The sequence below is a fragment of the Corapipo altera genome, unplaced genomic scaffold, assembly GCF_003945725.1.
Source record: "Corapipo altera isolate COAL_440 unplaced genomic scaffold, ASM394572v1 74, whole genome shotgun sequence".
Lineage (NCBI taxonomy): Eukaryota > Metazoa > Chordata > Aves > Passeriformes > Pipridae > Corapipo > Corapipo altera.
The window spans coordinates 4391823-4414091 of NW_020884934.1; the positions used below are offsets into that span (position 1 = coordinate 4391823).

General features: G+C 39.7%; 1 protein-coding gene across 5 annotated transcripts; it reads left to right on the forward strand.

The window, feature by feature from the left end:
• The first annotated feature begins 753 nt into the window (after window positions 1-753).
• NSUN3 (NOP2/Sun RNA methyltransferase family member 3) lies at window positions 754-19035 on the forward strand. Of its 5 annotated transcripts, XM_027660094.1 has the most exons (7): window positions 1003-1029; window positions 1571-1664; window positions 1847-1956; window positions 2968-3311; window positions 6902-7056; window positions 7571-7692; window positions 18628-19035. In XM_027660094.1, exons 3-7 carry the CDS (start codon window positions 1922-1924, stop codon window positions 18887-18889), a joined length of 918 nt encoding a protein of 305 aa, XP_027515895.1. In that variant the 5' UTR covers window positions 1003-1029; window positions 1571-1664; window positions 1847-1921; the 3' UTR covers window positions 18890-19035. The 5 variants fall into 5 exon arrangements, with proteins under 5 accessions (XP_027515893.1, XP_027515895.1, XP_027515894.1 ...); XM_027660092.1 differs by lacking the exons at window positions 1003-1029; window positions 1571-1664 and adding an exon at window positions 754-837; XM_027660093.1 differs by lacking the exons at window positions 1003-1029; window positions 1571-1664 and adding an exon at window positions 1064-1293.
• Window positions 19036-22269: the final 3234 nt, after the last annotated feature.

Consider the following 22269-nt stretch of genomic DNA (forward strand, 5'->3'; position numbering starts at 1 on the left):
GATGGCAGTACAGACTCACAAAGTAAGAAAAGAAAATCACAAAAAAGAAACCAAAATCAAATGAAAAAAAAACACAAACAAACAAACAAAAAAACACACAAAAAACACAACACAAAAGCAACTAACCAACCAAGCAAAAAAAAGGCCAAAAAACCCCCAAATAAATTAACACACTCCCCCCCAAAAAAACCAAAAACCACACAACAAAACCCAAAAAACAAAAAAAACCAAACAAACAGAACAAAAAACCCCAAAGCAAAACAAACAAAAAAAAAAAAAACAAAAAAAAACCACACACAAAAAAAATCCACAAAAAACCAACCAAACAAAAACCAAACAGCCAAACAAAAAAACAAACCAACAACAACAAAAGTCCAAACTAAAGAAACATAAAGGTCAGGAACTGTAGTGACAGGACAAGATGTAATGGGTAGAAATTAAGAGGGAAAATTTAGTTTACACACATTAGGTAGAAATTCTTTACTGTGACTGTGGTGGGACACTGGCACAGGTTCCCAGGGAGGTGGTGCATGCCCCAACCCTGACGGTGTCCAAAGCCAGGCTTGGATGGTGCCTTGACCAACCTGCTCTAGTGCGAAGTGTCTCAAACCATGGGAGTTGAGACTAGACGGTCTTTAAAGTACTTCCAACCCATGATTCCATGGAAAGACCATAGGGGGCGGGGGGCTCTGCCCCCTGCCCTGCCCCCTGCCGTGCCCCTATGTGCCGGCGGGGGGCGCGGCGGCCGCGCCGGGTGCGGTCATGCGGCTGGGGGCGCTGCTGCCGCGGGGGGCGGCCGGGAGGACACCGGGGCAGGGGAGCAGAGGGACGGGACAGGTGAGCAATGGGCCGACAGGGCCAGGGCAGGGGAGCAGTGACCCCGGGCGCGCCGGGGCCCGGCAGACGGAAGTGCGGTGGGAGCGGCGCTCGGCCTCTTCCTGCGCGGCGGGGACAGTGGGAAGAGCGGGAACAGCCCTGTTTGCGATCCCTCCTCCGAACCAGCAGGTGCATCCTGGGTTTTCTTGCCTTGTACGAAAAGCTGCTTGTGCCCAGCCTTGCCGTCTGTGCCGAGCCCAGGATGATCTTTCACGGCTCAGCGTCATGGAGGGAGGGAGGGAGGGAACCCCCGGCCCTGCTGATGCGCTCGGTGCCAGGTGAAGGAACCGGGAGACAAGAGGAGTAGCTCCGAACTTAGTCCTTCGGGTTCTACCTTCCATCAGCTGTTCCTGTTCCATGGGGATCGTCAGGAAGCTGCTGGGTGCCGTTAAGGGAAAAAAAAATATCCAGCAAAATTTAGGTGTTTGCCTTTGGGGTTTTCCTTATAGATAGCACAAGTTTACTTAGAAACCGAAAGTTCTTTCCCCCCCCCTTACATACAGAATTTAAGTGGTTAAAACCCAAAAAGTGTAGTGCTTTTGGTTACTCCTGGAGTAGTTATTGCGGTGCTTTGTGGGTTAACTCAGCTTGTCTCCCGCAACGATTCAAATTAATTCCATTCTTTTGGTTTAGCACCTTGGCAGAGCTGATCATACTGATCATAATCATACCTTGCTTATTTTGCTCCTGGTAGATCAGAGTCCCAGAAACTACTGTATTATTAGCATTATTAGTATTATTAGTGGATATGGAGGGATAGCAACAAGCTTTGATTGACTTCTTCGCAGGCAGGGAAGAAGAGTGTACTCCAGCTTAACTTGTTCAGTCTCTGAAATTTCTGTTACATCTTGGTCACATCTCCTGTGATCTTGATATTTGAATGTCCTTAACCATGTTGAAGAATTAAGGAGGGTTTCATTTGTTTGTTTTTACTACTTTTCTTTTTTTTTTTTCCTTCCTTTCTCCAAAGCTGGAAAGTAAAACAAAAGGGAAACTTCAAAAGCAGATTTGTCGAGTTATTCTGGATCACTTTGACAAGCAGTACATGGAAGAACTGGGAAATGCATGGAGCAGTGTCAGGTCTGTTGTTTTGGGGAGGTGGGGAAGGGAGGAGAGAGGAATTGATATTAATGACATGTGGTGAACGCTGTCGCTTAATTTGGGCCTTGATCACACCACTGCTAAAGAACATTCCTTAAAATGAAAAGTCATACTCAGAGTCTTAGAAACCATGTAATTCCTCTAAGTGCCCTCTTTGGTTTATCCTCTTTCAATTAAAAAGTAATTTAAATTAAATACCTTCATTGTTGTTGGTTTTTTTTAATATATCTATTAAAAAGCATAGGTGTATAGCTTCAGTTTAATTGAATCAACTTAAAAACTCTCTTAGTTTGGATCAGTGTTTTTTCTGCTTTAGGCAGTGGATTCTCCTGAGGAGTATTTTTTGAGACCGAATGAAAAATTGCTAAGAGGAATTCAATTGGAAAAGGGGGGAAATCCATGCGAAATAGGCCTGAAAAAGTGAACTGAAGAGCAAACAAGCATGTTTCTACCACATAAGCACTGCTTTCTGACTGTCTTCCAGGAATATCTATTGCTTTAAGTTTTTCTGGCCTGGTGTTTGCAGAACATAAAATGTAAAAAAGAAAAACTGTAAAAACTCCATATTATAGTGTTGGCCGGAATGGCCTTCACAAAGGTGATGTGATTCTTTTTGCTGTGATATTTGCAGCTAGTATTGCAGTTGTTCTTTGTCCCCAGGGAAGTAAGTAGTAAGTAGATGGAAAGACCATTATGCTTCATCATGTATATCTTTTGCAGTCATTTGTTAGAGTTAAGAAAAATGGAGAACATCTTGTCTCAGAAGAAATTAAGTGTTTCAAATGCAATAATTAGAAAAAATGGTATCTTGATTCCCTATTAAAATTATTTTCCTGTGTACTCTTCTTAATCGTATCTAACCAAAATGTTTTAATTTCTGATTACACCAGGATCATCCAATGGTGAGACTGTAAGTAAAGGGTTTCTTGGAAACGATAACTTGACTTATTTGTCAGGCTATTAAGTAGCTTTTCCTTTTTTTCCCTGTAGAGATGTCCTCATGTCCCCATTGTGCTGGCAGCACTCCATTCTGCTGAACAGGTTCAGCCCATGCACTGAACTGGAGAACAGCTTGTGTGTGCAGGGATATCACCCTGCCTTCCAAGGAGGTTTGCCCTATCTTCCATCAGCATTTAAGTGCTACATCAGGAGAACTCCTGGGAGATTCCCTGCTCAGAAACACCAGGCTGGTAAACTGAAGGAGTATTACCTGCTGAATGCAGCTTCGCTGCTGCCGGTGCTGGCCTTGGAAGTGAAGGACGGGGAAAATGTTTTGGATCTCTGTGCTGCACCTGGGGGTAAATCAGTGGCTATCCTGCAGTGTGCCTGTCCAGGTAATGTATCCAGGTGCTGATCGCTGGCACTGTGTCTGTTTTCAGTACATGATTCAGGTTGGGGGCAAAAAGCCCAAAAAACAATAGTTGTTCCATGCTGTTTAATAAAATTTTTATGAACTCAGTTTACCTAAAAGAGGATGAGAAATACAGTAGTCACTTAACTATGAGTTACTTTTGTCCATCAGTCTGCAGTAGAATAGCTCTGTGGGTTTTTTCTCTGCTGGTTCCCTTATTGTTACTTCTCCAGAAGTTGTTTAAAGTCATGTAGATTTGTTGCCACAGGGATGTAAGTAATCTGCAATTTTGGAATACTTCTTTTTTTCTTTTCCTCTGCTATCTGTTTGGCCAATGCTGTGCAATTATTGTAAATAAATTTAAGTGTACTGATGTAAAACAGAGCATGACAAATTAAATGGGCAAGTTATAGGCAGAGGGAGAGAGTTTATAATGAGGAATTGGTCTGTATCAGGATTTAATAAGCTCTGTGTCTGAAGCCACCTAGATGTTAGAGAAGGGCTCTAATCACACTTTAGAAGGCAACAGCAAGCAGCAGCTCTGTTCTTCTGGGCCAGGGAGTTAAAGCAAGTTGCGATTACTGTTTCCACAATTATGTGTTAGTCTGGGTAATAATTGTCTCAAAGTGTTCACAGCACCTTATGCTCTTGTTGTTGAAACCATTACTTGATTACAACTGATTTTCCCTCTGTCTTGTAGAGGAATCAGGTGATGCTAATGAAGTAAATTAAATAGGAATTGTCCTTTCAAAAGGTTTAAAAAAAACCCAACCCACTTTTACCCCCTGGCTGCTTCTGGAGAGACCAATTTCTTGCTGAGAATGTACGATGTAAGGAATTTAATTCTTAATATACCTCAGTGAATGCTAAGATGTATTGCCTGTGGCAATACATCTTAGCAACAAAAATTGTCTGTTGTAGGACAACTTGAGGAGACATGAAAATAGAAATTTTATAAAATTAGAAACCAGGAATAAGAGGAAAAGTATCATTCTGTGTTTCTGGTATGAATATGATGTCGAGGACCAAGAATGGGAATGGGAACGATTCCATAAATGGAAAAATATGTACAGCGATTGAACGGACTTTATGATGCAGGCTTTATAAGTAGTATAATAAGTAGTATGGCCAGTCTTCGCGAACGAAGATTTGGGAAAGGTCTTTACCCTTCGAGCCTGCGCAGTGGATTTTTTAGGTGAGACACAGTGTGTGCTGAACTGAGCCCACCCTTTAATCCTAAGGTTCATCTGCCAGGGCTGAGCGAGCTTGGTCAGTGGCAGTGAGGTCCTCAGGATGTAGGTTTGTTTAGAGTGACCTTCTCTTGGATGGCCTTACAGGGCTGACGAGCTCCATCTGCTGGGGGAGTTTCCCTGACTGGGAATTGAACCCAGGCCACAGCAGTGAGAGTGCTGCATCCTAATCACTAGACCACCAGGGGTCCCCTGCAGGCTTTACGGTTATCATGTATACACATATTGTATGTTCCCCCAGAATTTGTATCTTCTGGGCATGTCCCAGCCTGTTCACCTCCCTGCTCCTCTGTTTCTCTGCCGATTGGCTGGAGAAGCTGCAGACAGGAGACAGCCCCCATTTGCCCTTTCCTCCCCTGGTTCCTCCTGCACTCCTCCCCTTTTGCCCGTGTCCCTGTCCTGGCTTGTCCCCCTGCCTGTCTGTCTCCTGCTTCGCCCTATGTTCTGGCTCTTTCCCTCCGGAGCTGATAAAAACGGCGTGCGCGCAGGAATAAGCTCTCTACCTGCATCCCACCTTTGTGTCCAGGACCGGTGCTGTGCCATGGTCCCATCCCCCCCCTTTTCCAAGACCAGGGGGTAACTACTCTGAAGTGGTAACTACTCTGGCTACATTGTTAAAAGTAAGACTTCTGTTAAAATGCTTCTAGCTTAAATTTCAAATAAATAAGGGATTGGACTGCTGGGCTTAGGATACATGAAACTGATGCTTTATTTATTTAAAAAGTAATTAAATAATAAGGGCATGTACTTCTGTGGTGGTTTGAAAAACCTTTTCTCTGAGGTAGTAATGGTTTGCCCCACTGATAATACTGGACCAGTCAATAGTCCACGTGTGCCCTACGGAAATTACACGCCCACAGAAACAGAAGAGAAGGTGGTGAAGATAGTTTAGTAGGTAGGTAGCCATGATCTGAGCCACGAGGAGGCACGGGGCCAGTGAGCCCCTCTGGGGGCCAAGGGCCCCCAGCCCCCAGCCGAGGCTACAGGAGACCCGGTATAGTGTCAAAGCTGGACCGGGTCCCGTAATCAAGAGCTGGAAAAGTTTCCTTACTGTCAGCAGCAGCAGAAGACACTGAAAGCGGCAGCAGAGCAGTCTTGAACAGAGACAGTGATGGCTGAAAGCCAAAAGGTAGCCAGTAACAACGAGATAACGTGAAGCCGGCTGAAAGACGCAGAGATGTTCCTGCAGGAGGGAGAGCTGGCAACAAAACAGAGCTGGAAAACTCAACAGAGCTGTTTTGGAGTAAGACTGTATTATTTTTCCAAAAACCAGAGACTCTCTGAAGAGGAGGGGTGGACTTCCAAACCCTTAGGGAGTCCCAAAATGCAGCAGCAGCTAGAGAGAGAGGGAGAAAGGAGCTGAAAACCCAGAGTTGTCCTGAGAGCTGAGCCAGGACGGAATGTGGAGGAGGTGGCCGTGCCCTCTGCTGCTGCTGTTGCTGTTTCTATCAAGCTGTCGAGCTGAGACAGAGCAAAAGAGCGTTGGTAAGACTGAACTGAAAGCTGCCTTCAATCTTCTAACCCAAGAGGAGTGAAGATCTACAAGGAAATCCCCCGAAGGCTCGGGCTCAGGGTTGAAATTTCCACAAAGAATAAAAATCCTGACTGCTATACTTAAATCTGCTGCCTCAGGAAAATGAAGGACACTAACCACTGCCACAAAAAACTGAAATGAAGGAACTGTGGCCTGAGAAGTGACAGAAAGACTTTTCTCTTTTCTTCTTGGATTTTCATTGAAGAAGAGGAGAAATTTAATTTAATGTAAATATATATGTGAGTGTAAATAAACCTTTGTAAATATTTTCCCCTTCCCCTAATAATGAATGGTTGTGTTTTGTCTGAAAACTCTCCACATGGGGTGAAAAAGATATCAAGTCCACACCATCACTAAACCCTCTCACAGGGGCAAACTGTGGGAGGGGAGGCTTCAACTTAAAAATTAGATTCTTGGGAGTTTCGAACCACCACAACTTCATTTAGACAGTGGCTCAAGGAGCCCAGAAAGGCACTCAGCCCTAGTCTTTGGATACGAGTTGTGATTAAACAAATTTGTTTTGCTGTCGAAGTCTATTGCTACAGAAACATTTGTCTGTAAATATTTATGGCTTGCTCTGTAGAAGCATGTTGAAATTTAGGTTTATAAAAATACAGTAGCATTCTAAAAAGTGCAGTAACAGGCTTATAAGGTGTTAGCTCTAAGTTAGTCATGGCAAAGCAGTAGAACTTCTAAAATCAGTCTAACTCCTTATGTTTGTAAAAATAGAAAAAAAAAACGTAAAGACTTATTTCTTTTGTCTTTTTTTTTTTTTTTTAATTTTCTAAGGTCACTTTCACTGCAATGAATATGATTATTTGAGGGCAAGATGGTTGGAAGAGACCATAGAATCCTTCATCCCACAACCTTTGATTAACTCGATAATGGTCTCCAAACTGGATGGCAGACACATTGGAGATCTTAAGCCTGAATTATATGACAAGGTAACGTTATTATTAGCAAATTGTATTTCTCCATTCTGATTCTTTTTCTTCCTACTATCTTTTTAATTTTTTTTTTCTGGCCCCCACAAAAATATCTGACCTATCAAGGGGAACAAATCATGTACAGGATATGCAGAGCCACAGAAAACATTTTATGAAGCCTGTTGTGCATTTTTTCATGTGTTAGGTGATGTTTTCCATTCAGCCTTGGTAGTGAATTCTGAAGACCTTGTAGCTGTATTAGTTTGCATGATGTGTAATTAGGAAGGGCAAGGGAACAAGTGAGAGCTACTTAGGTAGAGTTTACTTTTGGAGTACTAATTTCTTACCTCCTCACCTGATAACTCCATTAAAAACATCTCAAAATAGCAATTGGATCATTTCACTCCTGAAAATGGAAAATAAAAAGGGTGTGTCTAAGTATTTCTAAGCAAGTTGAATAGATTTTTAGCACATGGTATTCAGAAAGTGAGTATCTTTATTATGAATGATCTTATTTGCTTTTATTGTGTAGGTACTGGTTGATACTCCTTGTTCAAATGACAGAAGTTGGCTTTTCTCTTCTGATATTCATCAAGCTACACTCAGGGTGATCCAAAGGAAGGAATTATCATGTTTACAATTCCAGCTTCTGAGGTGAGAAATAAAAAAGAAAGCTATTCAAGTAGTTTTTTATAATGAATAAATATTACCGGGAGGGACACAAGATTTTTCATTGTTTAATGAAGAAAACCAGGATTCACCATGTGAAAATTAAGTGAAGAATATGTGGTTGTGCTGCTTTTTAGAATATACAGTGAATCTGAGTTAATATGAGTGTGGAAATCTGGGTGGGGTGAGACCAACAGTGAGCTCTAAGTCCTCTACTACCCTACTGATGTCATGGCTAGGCTTCGTGAACAGAGATTTGGGAAGGGCTCTACCCACATTTGTTACAAGCGCACTGGTGGCTAAAAAGGCCAATACGAGATAGACCCGTCCGGTTGCAAAAGGCACAGCAGAAAGACTCCTTAGCTGGTATATTCTGCAAGACACGAATTTTTCTGCGTTGTCTTTTCTCCTCAAGAGTGATCCTGCGTGCTTTCTCAAAAGAAGCAGCAGTGTTGTAGATAGTGTGTCTCCAGACCTCCCGATTGGAGGCCAGAGTAGACCAGTTATGGTGATCAATAAGGCCAAGGCTGAGATGTTGTTTCAGGGAGTCCTTGTATCTTCTCTTCGGGGCTCCTCTCTTGCGGCAGCCAGTGGCAGGTTCACCATAGAGCACAATCTTAGGGAGGCAGTGGTCCTTCATCCTGGAGACATGTCCTGCCCAGCGCAGCTGAGTTCTCAGCAGCATGGCCTCAATAGTTGTGACTGCTGCTTGTTCTAGAACAGACGTGTTAGTCACATAATCTGACCGGTGGACGTTTAGGATTGTACGGAAACAGCATTGATGGAAGCGTTCTAGGAGTCGCAGGTGGTGGTGGTAGATGACCCATGATTCGGATCCATATAAAAGAGTAGACAGCACAGTGACTCTGTAAACACTGATCTTTGTACTTTTGTTCAAGTGTTTATTTCACCAAACTCTTTTGTGGAGTTTTCCGAAAGCACCGTATGCCTTTGCTAACCTATTGTCTATCTCTCTGTCAGTCTTACCATCTGAGGAGATGAGGCTCCCTAGGTAATTAAACTGCTGGGCTGATTTGAGCTCTGATTGGCCAATGGTGATATGGGGATGATGGAAGACTTCCTGAAGTGCAGGTTGATAGAGAACTTCTGTCTTCTTTAAGCTGACTTCCAGCCCAAAGAGCTCAGCAGCGTCTCCAAAGCAGGATGTTAAATGCTGCAGAGCTGCTTCTGTGTGGGCGACAAGGGCGACGTCATCAGCGTAAACCCTACTGATGTACCGTCATCTTAACTCACTTGTTCAAATATATGCCAATTTTCAGATGACTCACAACAGTCTAGTACAATGTCAAAATATTTTTGGTGTCACAACTAAAATGGTTTTGGATTTATTCCACAACAGAAGCAAAACCAGGCATAATTTGTAATAGTGGGGGTTTTTTTACCTATTAGTGAAAGCAGTCTATACACCTGCCAAGCTGGACATTCTTCTTCAAAATCCTTTTGTTCTTGTTGTTATTCTCTCACAGAATTATCCCTTACGGTTCTTTATTATTTATTAGTCTTTTTGATGACTGAGCTGTAAGTCAGGGCTGGTTACCAACCATCGCTGTGGTCATTAGTCAACACTACTTCAGAATTTGCTTCTGAGCTCTTTATATGGAGAAATTGAGTCCACTACTGCACATTTTTACATGCTGCTTGAATTTAATACCCAGCTGACTATTTGTAGTTGATATGGTTTGAAGCTGGCTCCCTGCCAAGTCTCCAAACCTTACCATAAGAAGTCCCCCCCACCAAAAAACCTCAGGGAGAAGAGGGAAAAAAAACAACCAAGAAAACTGAAATGAGAGAAAGACAGCTAAAGCAATATATATATAAATATATTTACACTTATGTTACAGTTATATACAATTGAAATATATATACAATTTCACAAGGGAAAGGGAAGGGGGACGGGAAAAGGAACAAAACCAAAATAAAATATATACATATCCCAATCAATAGCCCAAGATCTAGCAACTAAAAGAAATTAGCAAAAGACTATCTTACTACTCTACTTGGGACAACAGAAAGTCGCTCTGGAACAATCGACGGCAACCTCCACCTCCCAGGGTCGACAAGGCCTTACCAGGCCTCGCTCCCCAACACGGCAGACTCAACAGCAGGGAACCTGCACCTCCAAGCCGTCAGAAGGAAAGAGAGCGAAGGCCTTTCCTCCTTTCTTCTTATAGTCTGGCTTACGTAAAAATCGTAGGGAATACTGGGTTAATCTGGGCACTTCCTTGGTTACAAACTGGTCACCAAGGAAGGCCTAGCCCAAACTACCACAGTAGTACAGAAAGACTCCTGATTCTAATCAATAGAGTAGAAAAAATAAAACAATGTGAGATTTGATGAGGAAGAGAGGATTGTTTGTTTATTTTTAAGAACATCCACCCAAAAATCCAAATCAAGGCTGTCATGCATTACACATTTTAATGATACCAGCCATAGACTGGCATGTGGGAAGCATTTATAACTCCACGGTTTTTCTCTTTGGGGTTAAAAAAAAGACTTCTCAATAGAACCTTCTAAACTTGAATGTTATTTACGAAGTAACAGTCACGCCGGAAGTTCATCTGTCAAAGCAAATCGAGGGAAAAATAACATTGCAAACAAAAGAAACAAAGTTTTTATGGAAAGTTCCCATTGCAGCAGTTGAAGATAGTTTTGCATGAGTTCCTATTGAAGAAGAGCCTAGCAGAAGCCTGTGATTTATAACAGAAATATGAGTATCTTATTGCAGTAATGCATCATGTCACCCATTTCCCTTGAAGAAATCAATCACATTTAAAACACGGACCTGTTTCTACCCTTTTCAATATCTGACATACAAAATCCAATTTGTGAACCTGTACCAAAAGAAAGCATATATCATGCAGAGAAATTTTGAGAATTTGCATATATCATTCCAGATTGTAGTCAGGAGAACTCATGACAGCAGGAACCTTGTTTTTTAAAAAAAGATACTTTCCTGCCAGCCCAAATCAGATTTAATTGAATTATTCCTAAATCAAGAGAAAGCTTTCTGTTGAAAATGTATTTCACTCTTGCAACAGTAATAAGAATTAGGTTGCTAAGGACAAAATAGTTTTGGTATGTAAATTGTAGTAAAAGGATGGTAATTTCAATCCTATTGCTCAACATAGGTCTGAATAGTTCTGTAGGTCAATCAATCTATTGCTGTGTGCCCTTGACTTTTGGGGTTTTTTTTGGTCTTTTAAAATATTTTGGAGCATTTGAAATAAATGGTTAATTTCAAGAGGTAGGTATTATAAGGGTTATTGGGTAAAATATTTGAGGTATAGTTGTCCAATGTATTGTTACTGTTCTTTTTACGTGGTCACTTTAGAATGAATTCCCAATACTAAAGATGTCTCAGATCCCACATGAAAGGGTAAAAGTAAATGATAAAACGAGATCAGGAAAGGCTAAACATGACAAGAGCATTAAAAGTTTAGCAAAACTAAAATGGTGGAATGCAACTCTATTCAAGTTTGAGTAGGGTGCATAATTATAAATTAAAAAAATTGAGTTTGAATCCCATCTCAGATAGTTCCAGTAATATTTGGAAGGACTGAACTTACATTCATCTGGCTTTTTACATGACTCAGCTCACGCAGGGCTGTACTGGTTTATGGATTCAGGTTCCCTGGTGCTTTATGCTCCCAGGTATTTCTCACCTTGATTCCTGTATCTGCAAAACAAAAACAAGTCTAAGGTTGAATCCCAACAATTTTATTGAGGGTACTGTTAGAAATATATTACAAGAGCATGGGGTGACAGGACAAGGGGGAATGGTTTAACACTGAAAGAGAGTAGGTTTAGATTGGATATTAGGAAAAAATTCTTTGCTGTGAGTGTGGTAAGGCCCTGGAACAGGTTGCCGTTCCATGATTCTATGAAATGTTGTGTGATTTGAAGACAAAGCTTGAAGTATAAGAACCAAGCATTATTTCAGCTTAGCAGTAGTATTAAGAATAACATACAAATGAGAAGAATGAAATCAAAGTGGAGTTCTATTTTTATTTCTATCAAGCAACACTCAGCTTAAAATTTGAGATTCCCTTCTTCTGAATTAAAGAAATGCTTAACTTGTAATCTGGTTTTCTTGATCTGTTTTTCTGGGGGGAAGCTGGGGCATCAAAGAGAAAAGTGAAGGAAGGAAGTAGAGTTTGCAGTAGAGTGTAATTTAAGTGAATAGATGCTTCAGAGAAGGAAGATCTGGAAGAAGTGTTGAAACTGCTGCAACAACCTTCCTACTCCAGTCTGTATGAAATCTGAAATGTAAATAAGTGGCATAAATGCTGAACAACAGATTTTATAAGCAGTGAGGGCACCACTGATTTGTAATAATTGTTAGTACCAAAACCAGAGCATCCCTGCTGAGTGCTGTAATCCAAGAACTGCAAATCTTATTATTTGGAGTGTTCATGCAGAAAACAAGTTGCAAAGTAAGGAAGGAATATTCATTTCCTGATGCTAAATGCTAGCATACACGTTTCCCAAAAGTGGCTTTCCCAATGTTATCAGGTCTCAGACAGAAATTAAATTTTAGGGCTAAGCTTGAATACCAAGTAATGTAATGGTTAAACTTATGAGTGTGTTTGTGAAACCACATCACTGATTTTCACATACCAGAGAAAACAGCAGCTTTTAACTGCAAGTTTGTTTATTTGTGTCCGATGTTTTCACAAAAATTTTTTTGTGATGAGGTTTCATAGAATATGTACAATTTGTTGAAAAAAAGAGTCTTTTTCACATAGTAGTAAATACTGTGATTTACTGGAAAAATCATGATATTTCTTTTCCCTCATTCAGTACCATCTCTGTATTTTCACTGAAATGTAGAGTTTCCCACATGTATCTGGAAGAGGAATTGTGTGCTCTTAGTTGTGGGGGATGGTTAAAATAAACGGTTTCTGATTTTAAGAACTGCCTGGTTCCTTAAGCCTTTGGCAACATCCTGAGAGCGACTGATTAAGTTGCTCATGAAATGTTGAAAACGAAGTTTATTGAATGTATAAATAACTGTATGAATAAACAAATAAGCCACCCAGTGGCTAGTCAGTTGTTTTTGGGATCACATATTTAAGTTTAGACACAAATTTTGCTTTAATTCCACCTTCAGTCCTTTCTCTGTGTGTGTGTTTCAGAAGCAGTAAGGAAAACCTCTAACCCTGAAGTTGGGTGGCAGGGTTGGCTTTAAAAGTCTTTCATTCTCCCTTCTGTAGCTGAGAAGGTTCTGCTTGGGTTCTGTATGTTTTTCTTCTTGTAAATAATAAGTTTAATTTGGGAAGAGAGATAGACCTGTGAGAGTGTATAAGTTAAGAAGGTAGTTCTGGGATGAGTAAATGGCAGAAGAATTGAAGGTTTGTCACAGTGGACTACATTTGTGGAATTTCATTGTTTGGTTTAGGGTTTTTTGGTGCCTGTGTCTACTTCTACTTATAGTTCAGTTTAATTCAGAAGAATTCAGTTCATTTTCATGATTTTCTTGTTGCTGCTGTGTTTTTCTGAGCTGCAGTGTCTCTCTACAGTAGCAAAGCTTAGAGGAGCAGAGGAGTAGGTGCTCGGAGTGTGGAGAAAGTACTTGAACTTTCTCTTGTGCACCTCTTTCACTGCCCATCACAAAATATTAAAAAAAAAACCAAAAAACACTGGTATTTTGACACAGAAGGAATTTCTTTGTCATTTTGGCTTTGTTTGAAGAAATAAAAGCAAAATCTTTAACATGTACATCATGTTACCGCAAAGTATCTGGACTCTTGTAAGAGGAAAAAGGTAATGTGGGTATCTTTAGTTAATAAAAAGTATTAGAATTGAGGATAAAAGCAAATTACAGAACAGATAAGGTTGGAAGGGACATCCCAGAGCACATGGCAAGATTGTGTCCTTGAGATGCATTTGTTCTCAAATCGCTTCTAAAAAGGTTGGCATTTTTTATTCTGATAAGACATTATCTGGCATATTGAGCAGAAATACATCTTAGCTGCCAAAAGATGGCACTGTTGAAGTGTTGTAATATTTTAAAATTGCCCTAAAAAATATGTAATCTTTTTACTTTAATACTGAAAATAGTTGGGTTATTAACATAATTAATACTGATCCTTCCAATGGCATGCAACATAAACCGAAGCACGGGACGAGTAGGCTGGACATGCAGGTGGTAGCTATAGTATGAAATATATGTATTTTTCTGCCCATTTTTACAAGGGTGTTTGAAACACCAAGACTTTTAGAATGAAAAAAGTCAGCCCCTCATGTCTAATTTTCTGTAAGTGGGAAAAATCCTCTTTTTAGGTTCTGGCTAACTACATTTTAGTGGCATATAAGAGTTTTCTGGACTTAGAATTCTGACTCTAGCATGGTCTTTTTTTCCCTGAGATAGTAAACAATAATACTGCTCTGTTTTCCCTGATTTAGTAAATCTTGAGAAATAAACAAAAAAAAAAGCTTTAAATTAATGTGTTTCTTTTAAAAGTCTTGTCTGTTACTCTTGTAATACAGGGGGCTAGGATAGATTAATCCATCTTTTGTACCTCTCACCTCCACAGTACAATATCTGCCATTGAACTTGTACCCAGAGACACGCCCTGCAAAACCACAATGTATTGCTAATACTTTGGGGGGTTATTTGTTTATCTGTTTCGTTTTATTGTTGTAAAACCTCATTTAGAATGAGGAGGAGAGCAATCTGCACCTGTTAACTTGTTTCACAGAACTTCCTGAATGGGATGGACATCAGCCCCCCTTTTTGTTTGGATTACAGATGGTTCTTCTACTGAAGTGCTAGAAAGATTTAAAGGTGAATTTGGTGGCTATAAATTGATAATGGGAGGAGTTCAAAGCAAGTGTGGAGAAGCATGAAGAAGTTTTTGCAGAATGATGTGCCGGTGAATCTCACTCTTATCATGCAGGTTTCCAGCTATTGTAATTCCAAATTGTTGATTAGAAAATGTCATTAAAATTTCAGACTCTTTGCTATCACTAAAACCTATGTTGCAATATGCTGGTATGTACTAAAGTTGTGTTCAGCACCCCAGAAAACAGTTGACTAAATCAAAAATGGTTGTAGGGAAAGGTGAACAAGTCATGAGGTTCCAGGAGAAGTTTCCAGTGGTTTTAATGTGTGTTCTCATGTTTCTCCATATGAAGCTTGAAACCTTGCAGTATTAGTGCCTGTAAACATGTAAAATTCATTACAGTAAATATACATACCTGAAATAAAATTATGAAGTTAAGTATCATCTATATTTAAGCTGAAAGTTTTGATATTTAATGAACATGAATGTCATCTGTACTAGTAAGGAAAAATAGCTGCAGATTAACTACCTTTAGTTAATGTGTTTTACTTTTAAACAAGGTGTTATAATAGGAGGAAGGTGAAAAAGTACTTCAGGGTCATTTGCCCTGGCATCTTTTTTAATCATACTAGATTTGAAGCCTGGTTTTGGAAGTTACAAAGTACCCTATAGCAAGTACTAAATTTCTTAAACTAAGAATTGCGCTTTAATTAAGGATTTGAGGCATAATCAAGATTCCCAGTGAAAGAGGAATCTTACATTCTTAGATGGTGGAGTTATAGTAGCAGTGGTGGGTTCTGTTTCATGTCCAACCTATCCCTTGGCTGTGCTTGTTTCTCTCCACTGATTAGAGAGGAAGGCTGGTTCCTTAAATTTATTTGGACAGATTCCCTTATGACTGAATTCTCTGTCATGCTGATGAGGAGAGGACCAAACTCCCTGAATCTGCTCACCCAGTGCAATCTCACTCTGTGACTTTGAGCCTGGCACTTCTTCACTTTGAATTTTGCAGCTCAATGTAGGTTTATCAAAAACCAAGTATGGCTTAATCAGGGCTGACTTTGAGCACAGGCACTGAAACAAGTGTTGCTGGACTTGACAAGATGGATAGATACTTTGATTAACCTTGCAGTGGAAAGTAATTCTCCTCAGATATTTTAATTCATGATTTAGGTTCAAAATAAAGACACCTGCAGTGAGCAGGCCAACCTTTTTGGGTCATGTGCCAGTGCAGATTCACAGGATGAGTAGGCTTAGACAAGTTTTGATGTGAGATTTTCAAGCTTGCATTCAGAGGCCTGTGCTGCTCTGGTGGACTCAGTTGTAGGAACATGGTGCCTTTGAAAATTACTTTCATACGGCTATATGTTACTTTCTGTATGGTAAGAAAAGGACACTTACCAAGTCTACAGGCTTTTAACCGTGTAAGCAGTAGCTTCAACTACTTATATATATATATCTATATATATATCTATATCTTTACCTTTTCCATTTTTACACGGTAAAAGTATTTTCTCACTTGTCTAAATGCTTATATAGTACCTGCTTATAGGTAGGAAAGGAGTGCCATTATCTGCTTCTGTGAGTAAAATTATCAGTTGTGCTAAAAGTATATCTTGATTGTCAGGTCAAAACATTTTCAGGCATTTCTAGATACCCTCTCATGGCTTGGCACTGCTGCACACATGGAAAAGGTGTAGCTGGAGGGGAAAATTTTGTCAAAAATGAGTTATCTAACTGGATTCTGAAAATAATAAGATCAGCTTAACTTTATGAGAGCTCATTTAGACTTCAGCCCTGTTCTCTTTGAGTTCTAATGTGAAAGCCAGAAAGTAGGATCTGTTACATAAGTGAAAAAATGCTTTTAGATTTCCCAGAACAGGCATGAGGACATCAGGATTACAGCTGCTCTCTTTTGCTGTCTCAAGGTGGCAGTGTAAGTGTTGTGCTATACCTGTCTGTGACAGAAACATTCTTAAACATTTTGCAGTCTTTCAAAAGCTACTCAGAGGTGTGAGATAAGCTTGCAGTTTTGTGATATGTCTTACTAATTCTCAAAGTATCCTGGAATGAGTCCACTAGGCCCAGTTAAATTGAAAATATTTAGACTACCTAAGTGCACTGTAACCTGTTTTTTACTTATAACAGACTGAACTTGAACAGCTTACTCACTCAGGCTAAATGTGCCAGCCATCTGCTCACTCTCCATCTTTTTACTGATACAACAGAGGCATTAAACACTTAATTTTTCTTACAGCATCATCAGTTGAAAGAGCTCTGTTCTTTTACTAAAACTGGAAAAGCATAAACTTCAGTAAAATATATACTTGGCTTGCTGATTGACATAATCAAGACTCATAAAATAAATGAGGTGATGTGTATACTCCCAAGAGAAGCAGATTTAGTTTTCACCTGTCTGAAACAGTCATTTGTCCTGGTGTTTCCTTCCTATTTCGGACAGGACTTTCAGTGCAGCTTTGATCTCTGATTGGCTTTGATCCTGCTTGTGATGAAGCTTTTCTTTATTGATTCTTTTCCTGAAAAGTCCCAGTTCTGTTAAAAGGGATTATGTTTTCCCCCTTATATTATCTTCTTTCCTTTCTCAACTGCTTTTGTTCAGAAATCACCTTTAGGAAGTTCTCAACTTGTCTCTGGAGGAAATGCTGTTTCAATGGCATTGTATTTGTTTGTCTGGGCTTGGAATCAGACCTTCTGCATTTGGAGGCTGCTCACCTCATCTAGTTTGAAGAGTTTGTTGTTGGTTTTTGTTTGTTTGTTTTTGTTTTTCTTCTTTTTATTTTTTCCCAGTACATTTTTTTTCTGGGCTATGAATGTGAACACAGAATTGTCAGTAATATCTACAAATCTGTGATTATTCAGTGTCTTTCCATACAGTGTGACTATGTCATTGTGATCCATGCTTCCAGTATCCCTGCACCTCCTGCACCTCCTAAATTCCCAGTGACTCACAGTCCTCTCAGCCCTTACCTTTGTTGACTTTCTGATATTCATAAGCTAAGTATCATCATTCACTTGTTCAGATTCTCTTGTTTTTAAACAAATAGAAGGAGTAATTGTATTTTAATGTGGTATTTGCTTCAGCACAGTAGTATCTGCTTGAATATTAGCTTACAATTCAGTCTTTGAGCCATATGTCCTTCAAGGCTCCAAAATGTATAATTTAATTGGATTTAATAGCAAATGAACCTTTATTGTAGCTTTCTCTTTTAGTAGTATGGTGGTATTAGATTTGAAGAATGCTCTTCTGTGGTGCAAGATTTTAGATTTTTCTCCTTACTTTCTTAATTTGCAGTAGGTGAATATGGCTTGAATATCACTTCTAACTCTCATAGGTTATATTTTATGTTGCTGAAATAAGGACTTTGCAGATCTGCTTTAATGCAAAGTAAGCAGTTTGTTTAAACTCAGTTTCAGTGGTAAAGTGATAAAGAACCTCTGTTCCCTTTACCCACCACTCGTTATAAAGCTTTCAGGCTTTAAGCCACTATTTTGCCTTTGTTGAGTCAAAATTTGTCAACAGGTCAGTAGGTGAAGGGCACATAAAGAACATATGATCCTTAGGAGATCAGGTTGAAAAGTAGTGACTCAGTGAAACCCCCAAGTCCTCTTACCTGATAAATAAGTTGCAGAATTTGCAGAAATGTTTCTAAAATTACAACCCAGTAATTAGTTCAGGCCATTAGTGCAAGTATACATTCTGATATTTGTTCATGCAAGCAGCCAGCTCAGGATCCAGCCAACACATTTGATGTGGTGTAACCCATTCTGTATGCACAGTTGCAGCATTTTCACAGCATGTGATTGTCTGAAAGCTGCTGTCATTCTACAGCTCTGAATGGATGCTGCTTTATAGTTGTCACTGCTGTGTAAAAAATACGTTCAGTTAACTGAGAGTGCAATAATAAATGAGAAAACAAAATTGTAGTTTCCTGTGCAGTCAATTATATGCTGTTAAGACATTTTCATAGTGTTATTTTTGTCGTATTTATTTACACTCTAGATTTATAAGTCCTTACATGTTCTCCCACACCAGAATGTCACTTTTATGTTGATTTTTTTCCCTTTTTTCTTTTTTCTCTTTTGCTATTTTCAGGTCTGCTATTAAAGCACTGCGTCCTGGTGGATCCTTGGTGTATTCTACATGCACTCTCTCAAAGGCAGAAAACAGTGATGTGATAAACCTCATCCTAAACTCCTGCAGCAATGTTATGCCTGTGGATATAAGTGAAATGGGCAGAGCTGTTTCTCAGGAATTCACTTTTCTTGATGGCTTGCAGCAGCATGAACTTCTGGTGCTTCCAGAGAGAGGGAGAGCATGGGGTCCAATGTACGTGGCTAAATTAAAGAAAATCTAGTCCACCTGGTGCCTGTTAGATCTTTGTAAGGAATATATGATAAATTAATATTGATTTAGAGTACAGGATGTGTATATGAACATGTTCAAGGCAACTGAATTTAGAGCATTGCTGCCTAATAAAAAGGAAGCTTGATATTTAACTTATTTTGGCTTAAAATACTCACTGTGTCTTCTAATTTGGACTTGTGGACCTCTGTGAAGTCCTTATGAAGTCAAGGGAGCTTTGTATTATTTTCAAGGTGGTGCTTTTAAAGGGAATTTTATTCTAGAATAGGGCCTAATGTGGTGGAGTTTCCCACTTTTTTGTTTTTTGGTTTTTTTTTTTATTTATTAATTCAGTTTTAACACAGTATGGTTTTTTAAATAAATAGTTTCTATGGTCTGAGGTCACAGAAATCCTGCATTCTCTCTGAACACATCTAGAAATTTGTGTTTCTGTGAGAACTGATTTGTATGTAAAGTCTGTCATCTTAAATGCTGACTATTCCAAGCACTGGCAAAAGAGGTTTCATATTTGCAAAGTTGTTTACTGTTTAAAAGCTGACTTTTGTTTACAGTTGCAAAGGTCAGCAGCTATATGGACACCAGGCTTTTTTTTTTATATATATATTTTTTATATGTTTGAGCTTGCAAAAATACAAATTGAAAGAGTAAATTGCATTGAAATGTCCTTAAGATTCAGATGTGTTTTGTCTTGGTACTCAGTTTGTAACATAATGCAGCATATCTAGAGCACATATTTTAAACAGAAGCAGAATGATTAATAACCACAATAACAGCACAGTATTCAGAGGGTTTTGTTACATAATTACAGTCCTAAAGTGCAAAGCAGGCAATCTGGAAAAGTGGTTTATCCACCCAGGTAAGAAATGTTATGTGAATTCATGATGTCCTGTCTGTGGTGTGTAAGACCAGGTGAGAACATGGACTGATGGTGTTTATATTTTTCCTCCATAAACATATAGACAGATGTGCACATGCAAACTGTGTTTTTGTTTTCCTGTGTGTTACCTGTAAAAACTTCTGATCCAGCAGTGCTTGAATTATGCTCTTGAGTGGATCATGTCGTGGTGTATTTGTTTCATCCTGTGCTTGTCTGGAAGTAAAAAGGAGCCCTTTCATCCCTCTCTGAGCAAAGGGTTCTTTCCCAGATGGAAGTTTATAATCATTGTTTTTAAGAATGGTGTTTTAAAGAACAGAGGAGTTAAAGAAAGAGAGAGTTTATGAGTTGCTTGTGGGGAAATGGGTGTGTGTGTGACACTGTACATTTATATATTTCATAGAATCATACAATGGTTTGGGTTGGAGAGAATCTTAAAAATCATCCAGTTCCAGCTTCCCTGCTGTGGACAGGGACACCTTCCACTAGACCAGGTTGCTCAAACTCCCATCCAACCTAGCCTTGAACACCAGCAGGGGTGGGGCATCCACAGCTTCTCTGGGCAACTTGTTTCAGTGCCTCCCCACCCTCACTATAAAGAATTTCTTCCTAACGTGTAATCCAAATCTACCCTCCTTCAGTTTAAAAACATTTTATATGTTTTGTGTGTACATTACATACTTTTTGCAGCCACAAACAGAACTTGTTAATGCAGATTTTTTTTATTTTTTTTTCTGAGTACAAAAGGACATGTCATAAAGAGCTTGTAAATACTGGAGTAACCACCAAATTGGTGATTCTGCTCCTCATTAACAAACACAGGAATAAAGTTCATCACATGAAGCCTTCTGTAAGGAGCTCCATTTAACTTCTGGAAATGCAGTTCTCAAGTGATTCTGTTGCTGTGAGATCACAAATACTTGTTACAAGTGTGACTGAACTGCCTTTTGTCTCTGAAAAATTCAGTTGGCTTTTCACTGCCTTTATTCTCTGCACACCTTGTTATGTTGCTGAGCCTCAACTCTGGCTGCATAGCAGTTCACCCTTAGTACAGCCATGGTCGTGGAGCACTCAGCACTTGTCCTTGCTGACTTGTCCTGTCCATAAGCTCTGGAACAGTGAGAGGACAGTAGTCAGAAGCGCAGCAGCTGAACTGAATAAAATCATAGTTGCCTAAAAGCTGATTATGAGCAGCAGCTTTGGTTCTTCAGGTTTCTGTGATTAAGTAGAGGAGGGCTTGGGCAGTTTGCCCTCAGAGCAGTGTCTCACTGCTGTAGCTTTTGCTGAAGCAAATAAGTGCATAAGATGTTCTACCTCTTGCTTTCACAGTTATCCTTTCCACTGCTTTGTGATGAAAAATGTTTGAGGTGCCCCTGTAGTATTAAATTATCAGCAATATCTCTGAAAACTTAAAGAGTATGTAAAACATATGCAACTTAAGACACAGAAGTTACTAATCTATGCAGATGATACTCTGCTCCTATGAAAAGACTTAAGAGCATCTGTCCCAGAAACATTAAATGTCATATCCAGATTTGGAGTTGTCTCAGGCTACTGGATGAAATAACCATACCTTTGTCAAAAAGCTTTCCATCAGTTTTATTTGCCCTGAGGAAATTGAAATGGAAAACCAAGAATGTAATTTACTCAGAGATGGAATTGAAATATGTGGTTCAATTGAATGGTTGAGGAGTACATGAACTGGGTAATCACAGAAGGAACAAAGGGACCCTTGAAAACTGAACTTCCCTCAATCTCAGCATATGGATGGATCCCTGTGAATTGCATTAGACCTGCAGTGCGTCCTGGTGTATATAAAAGCTGCAATGAGTTCTGCATAAGCCCTATTTGGAGTTTCTTCTCAAGCAGTCTGAAAATGCATCAAAAAGGGAGTTAAAAACAAGGCTAATTAATAAGTGATATTTATTTTGCTTTGCAGTTGATAAATGGTCTTCCAGAGTGCTGGGGAGTTTTTTTGTTCTATTCTAACCAGTTCTCGCTGATGGCAGGAATTTGTCAAGCACATGTGGAGGGAGAGGCAGTGAGAAGTGAAGAATAGAAAGGATGGCAGTTCACACCTGTAGAGGTAAGGAGCAGGGTTTGCACATGGTGGGTAGTGTCCACTCAAGGTACTTCTTGAAAAGGCTTCGTGTCCCTTCAAGTATCTCTTGGATACTTCTGACTTCTGCTTACCTTCAGTACAAGACGACAGCATTTTCCCTTTTCACACCTTTTTTGCCAGTGAATTGTAATTAAATTCAATACTACGTCCTTCTTCCTCCTTCCCAAGCAAGGCTGATGGAAAGGGGGTAGTAAACAAGTTGACTTCTCTATCTTAGAGGAAATTGCAGTCTCAGGGAAAAGGCAGGTGCCTGCAGATGAGGGAGAAGAAAATGACCATTTTGTTGGATTGTGGGGTCCCCAGAGAAATCTTCATGATCTCTGATGAAGGCAATGAAGAGCTTGTTTGTGCTGCTGCCCAGTGCCACATGGAGAGC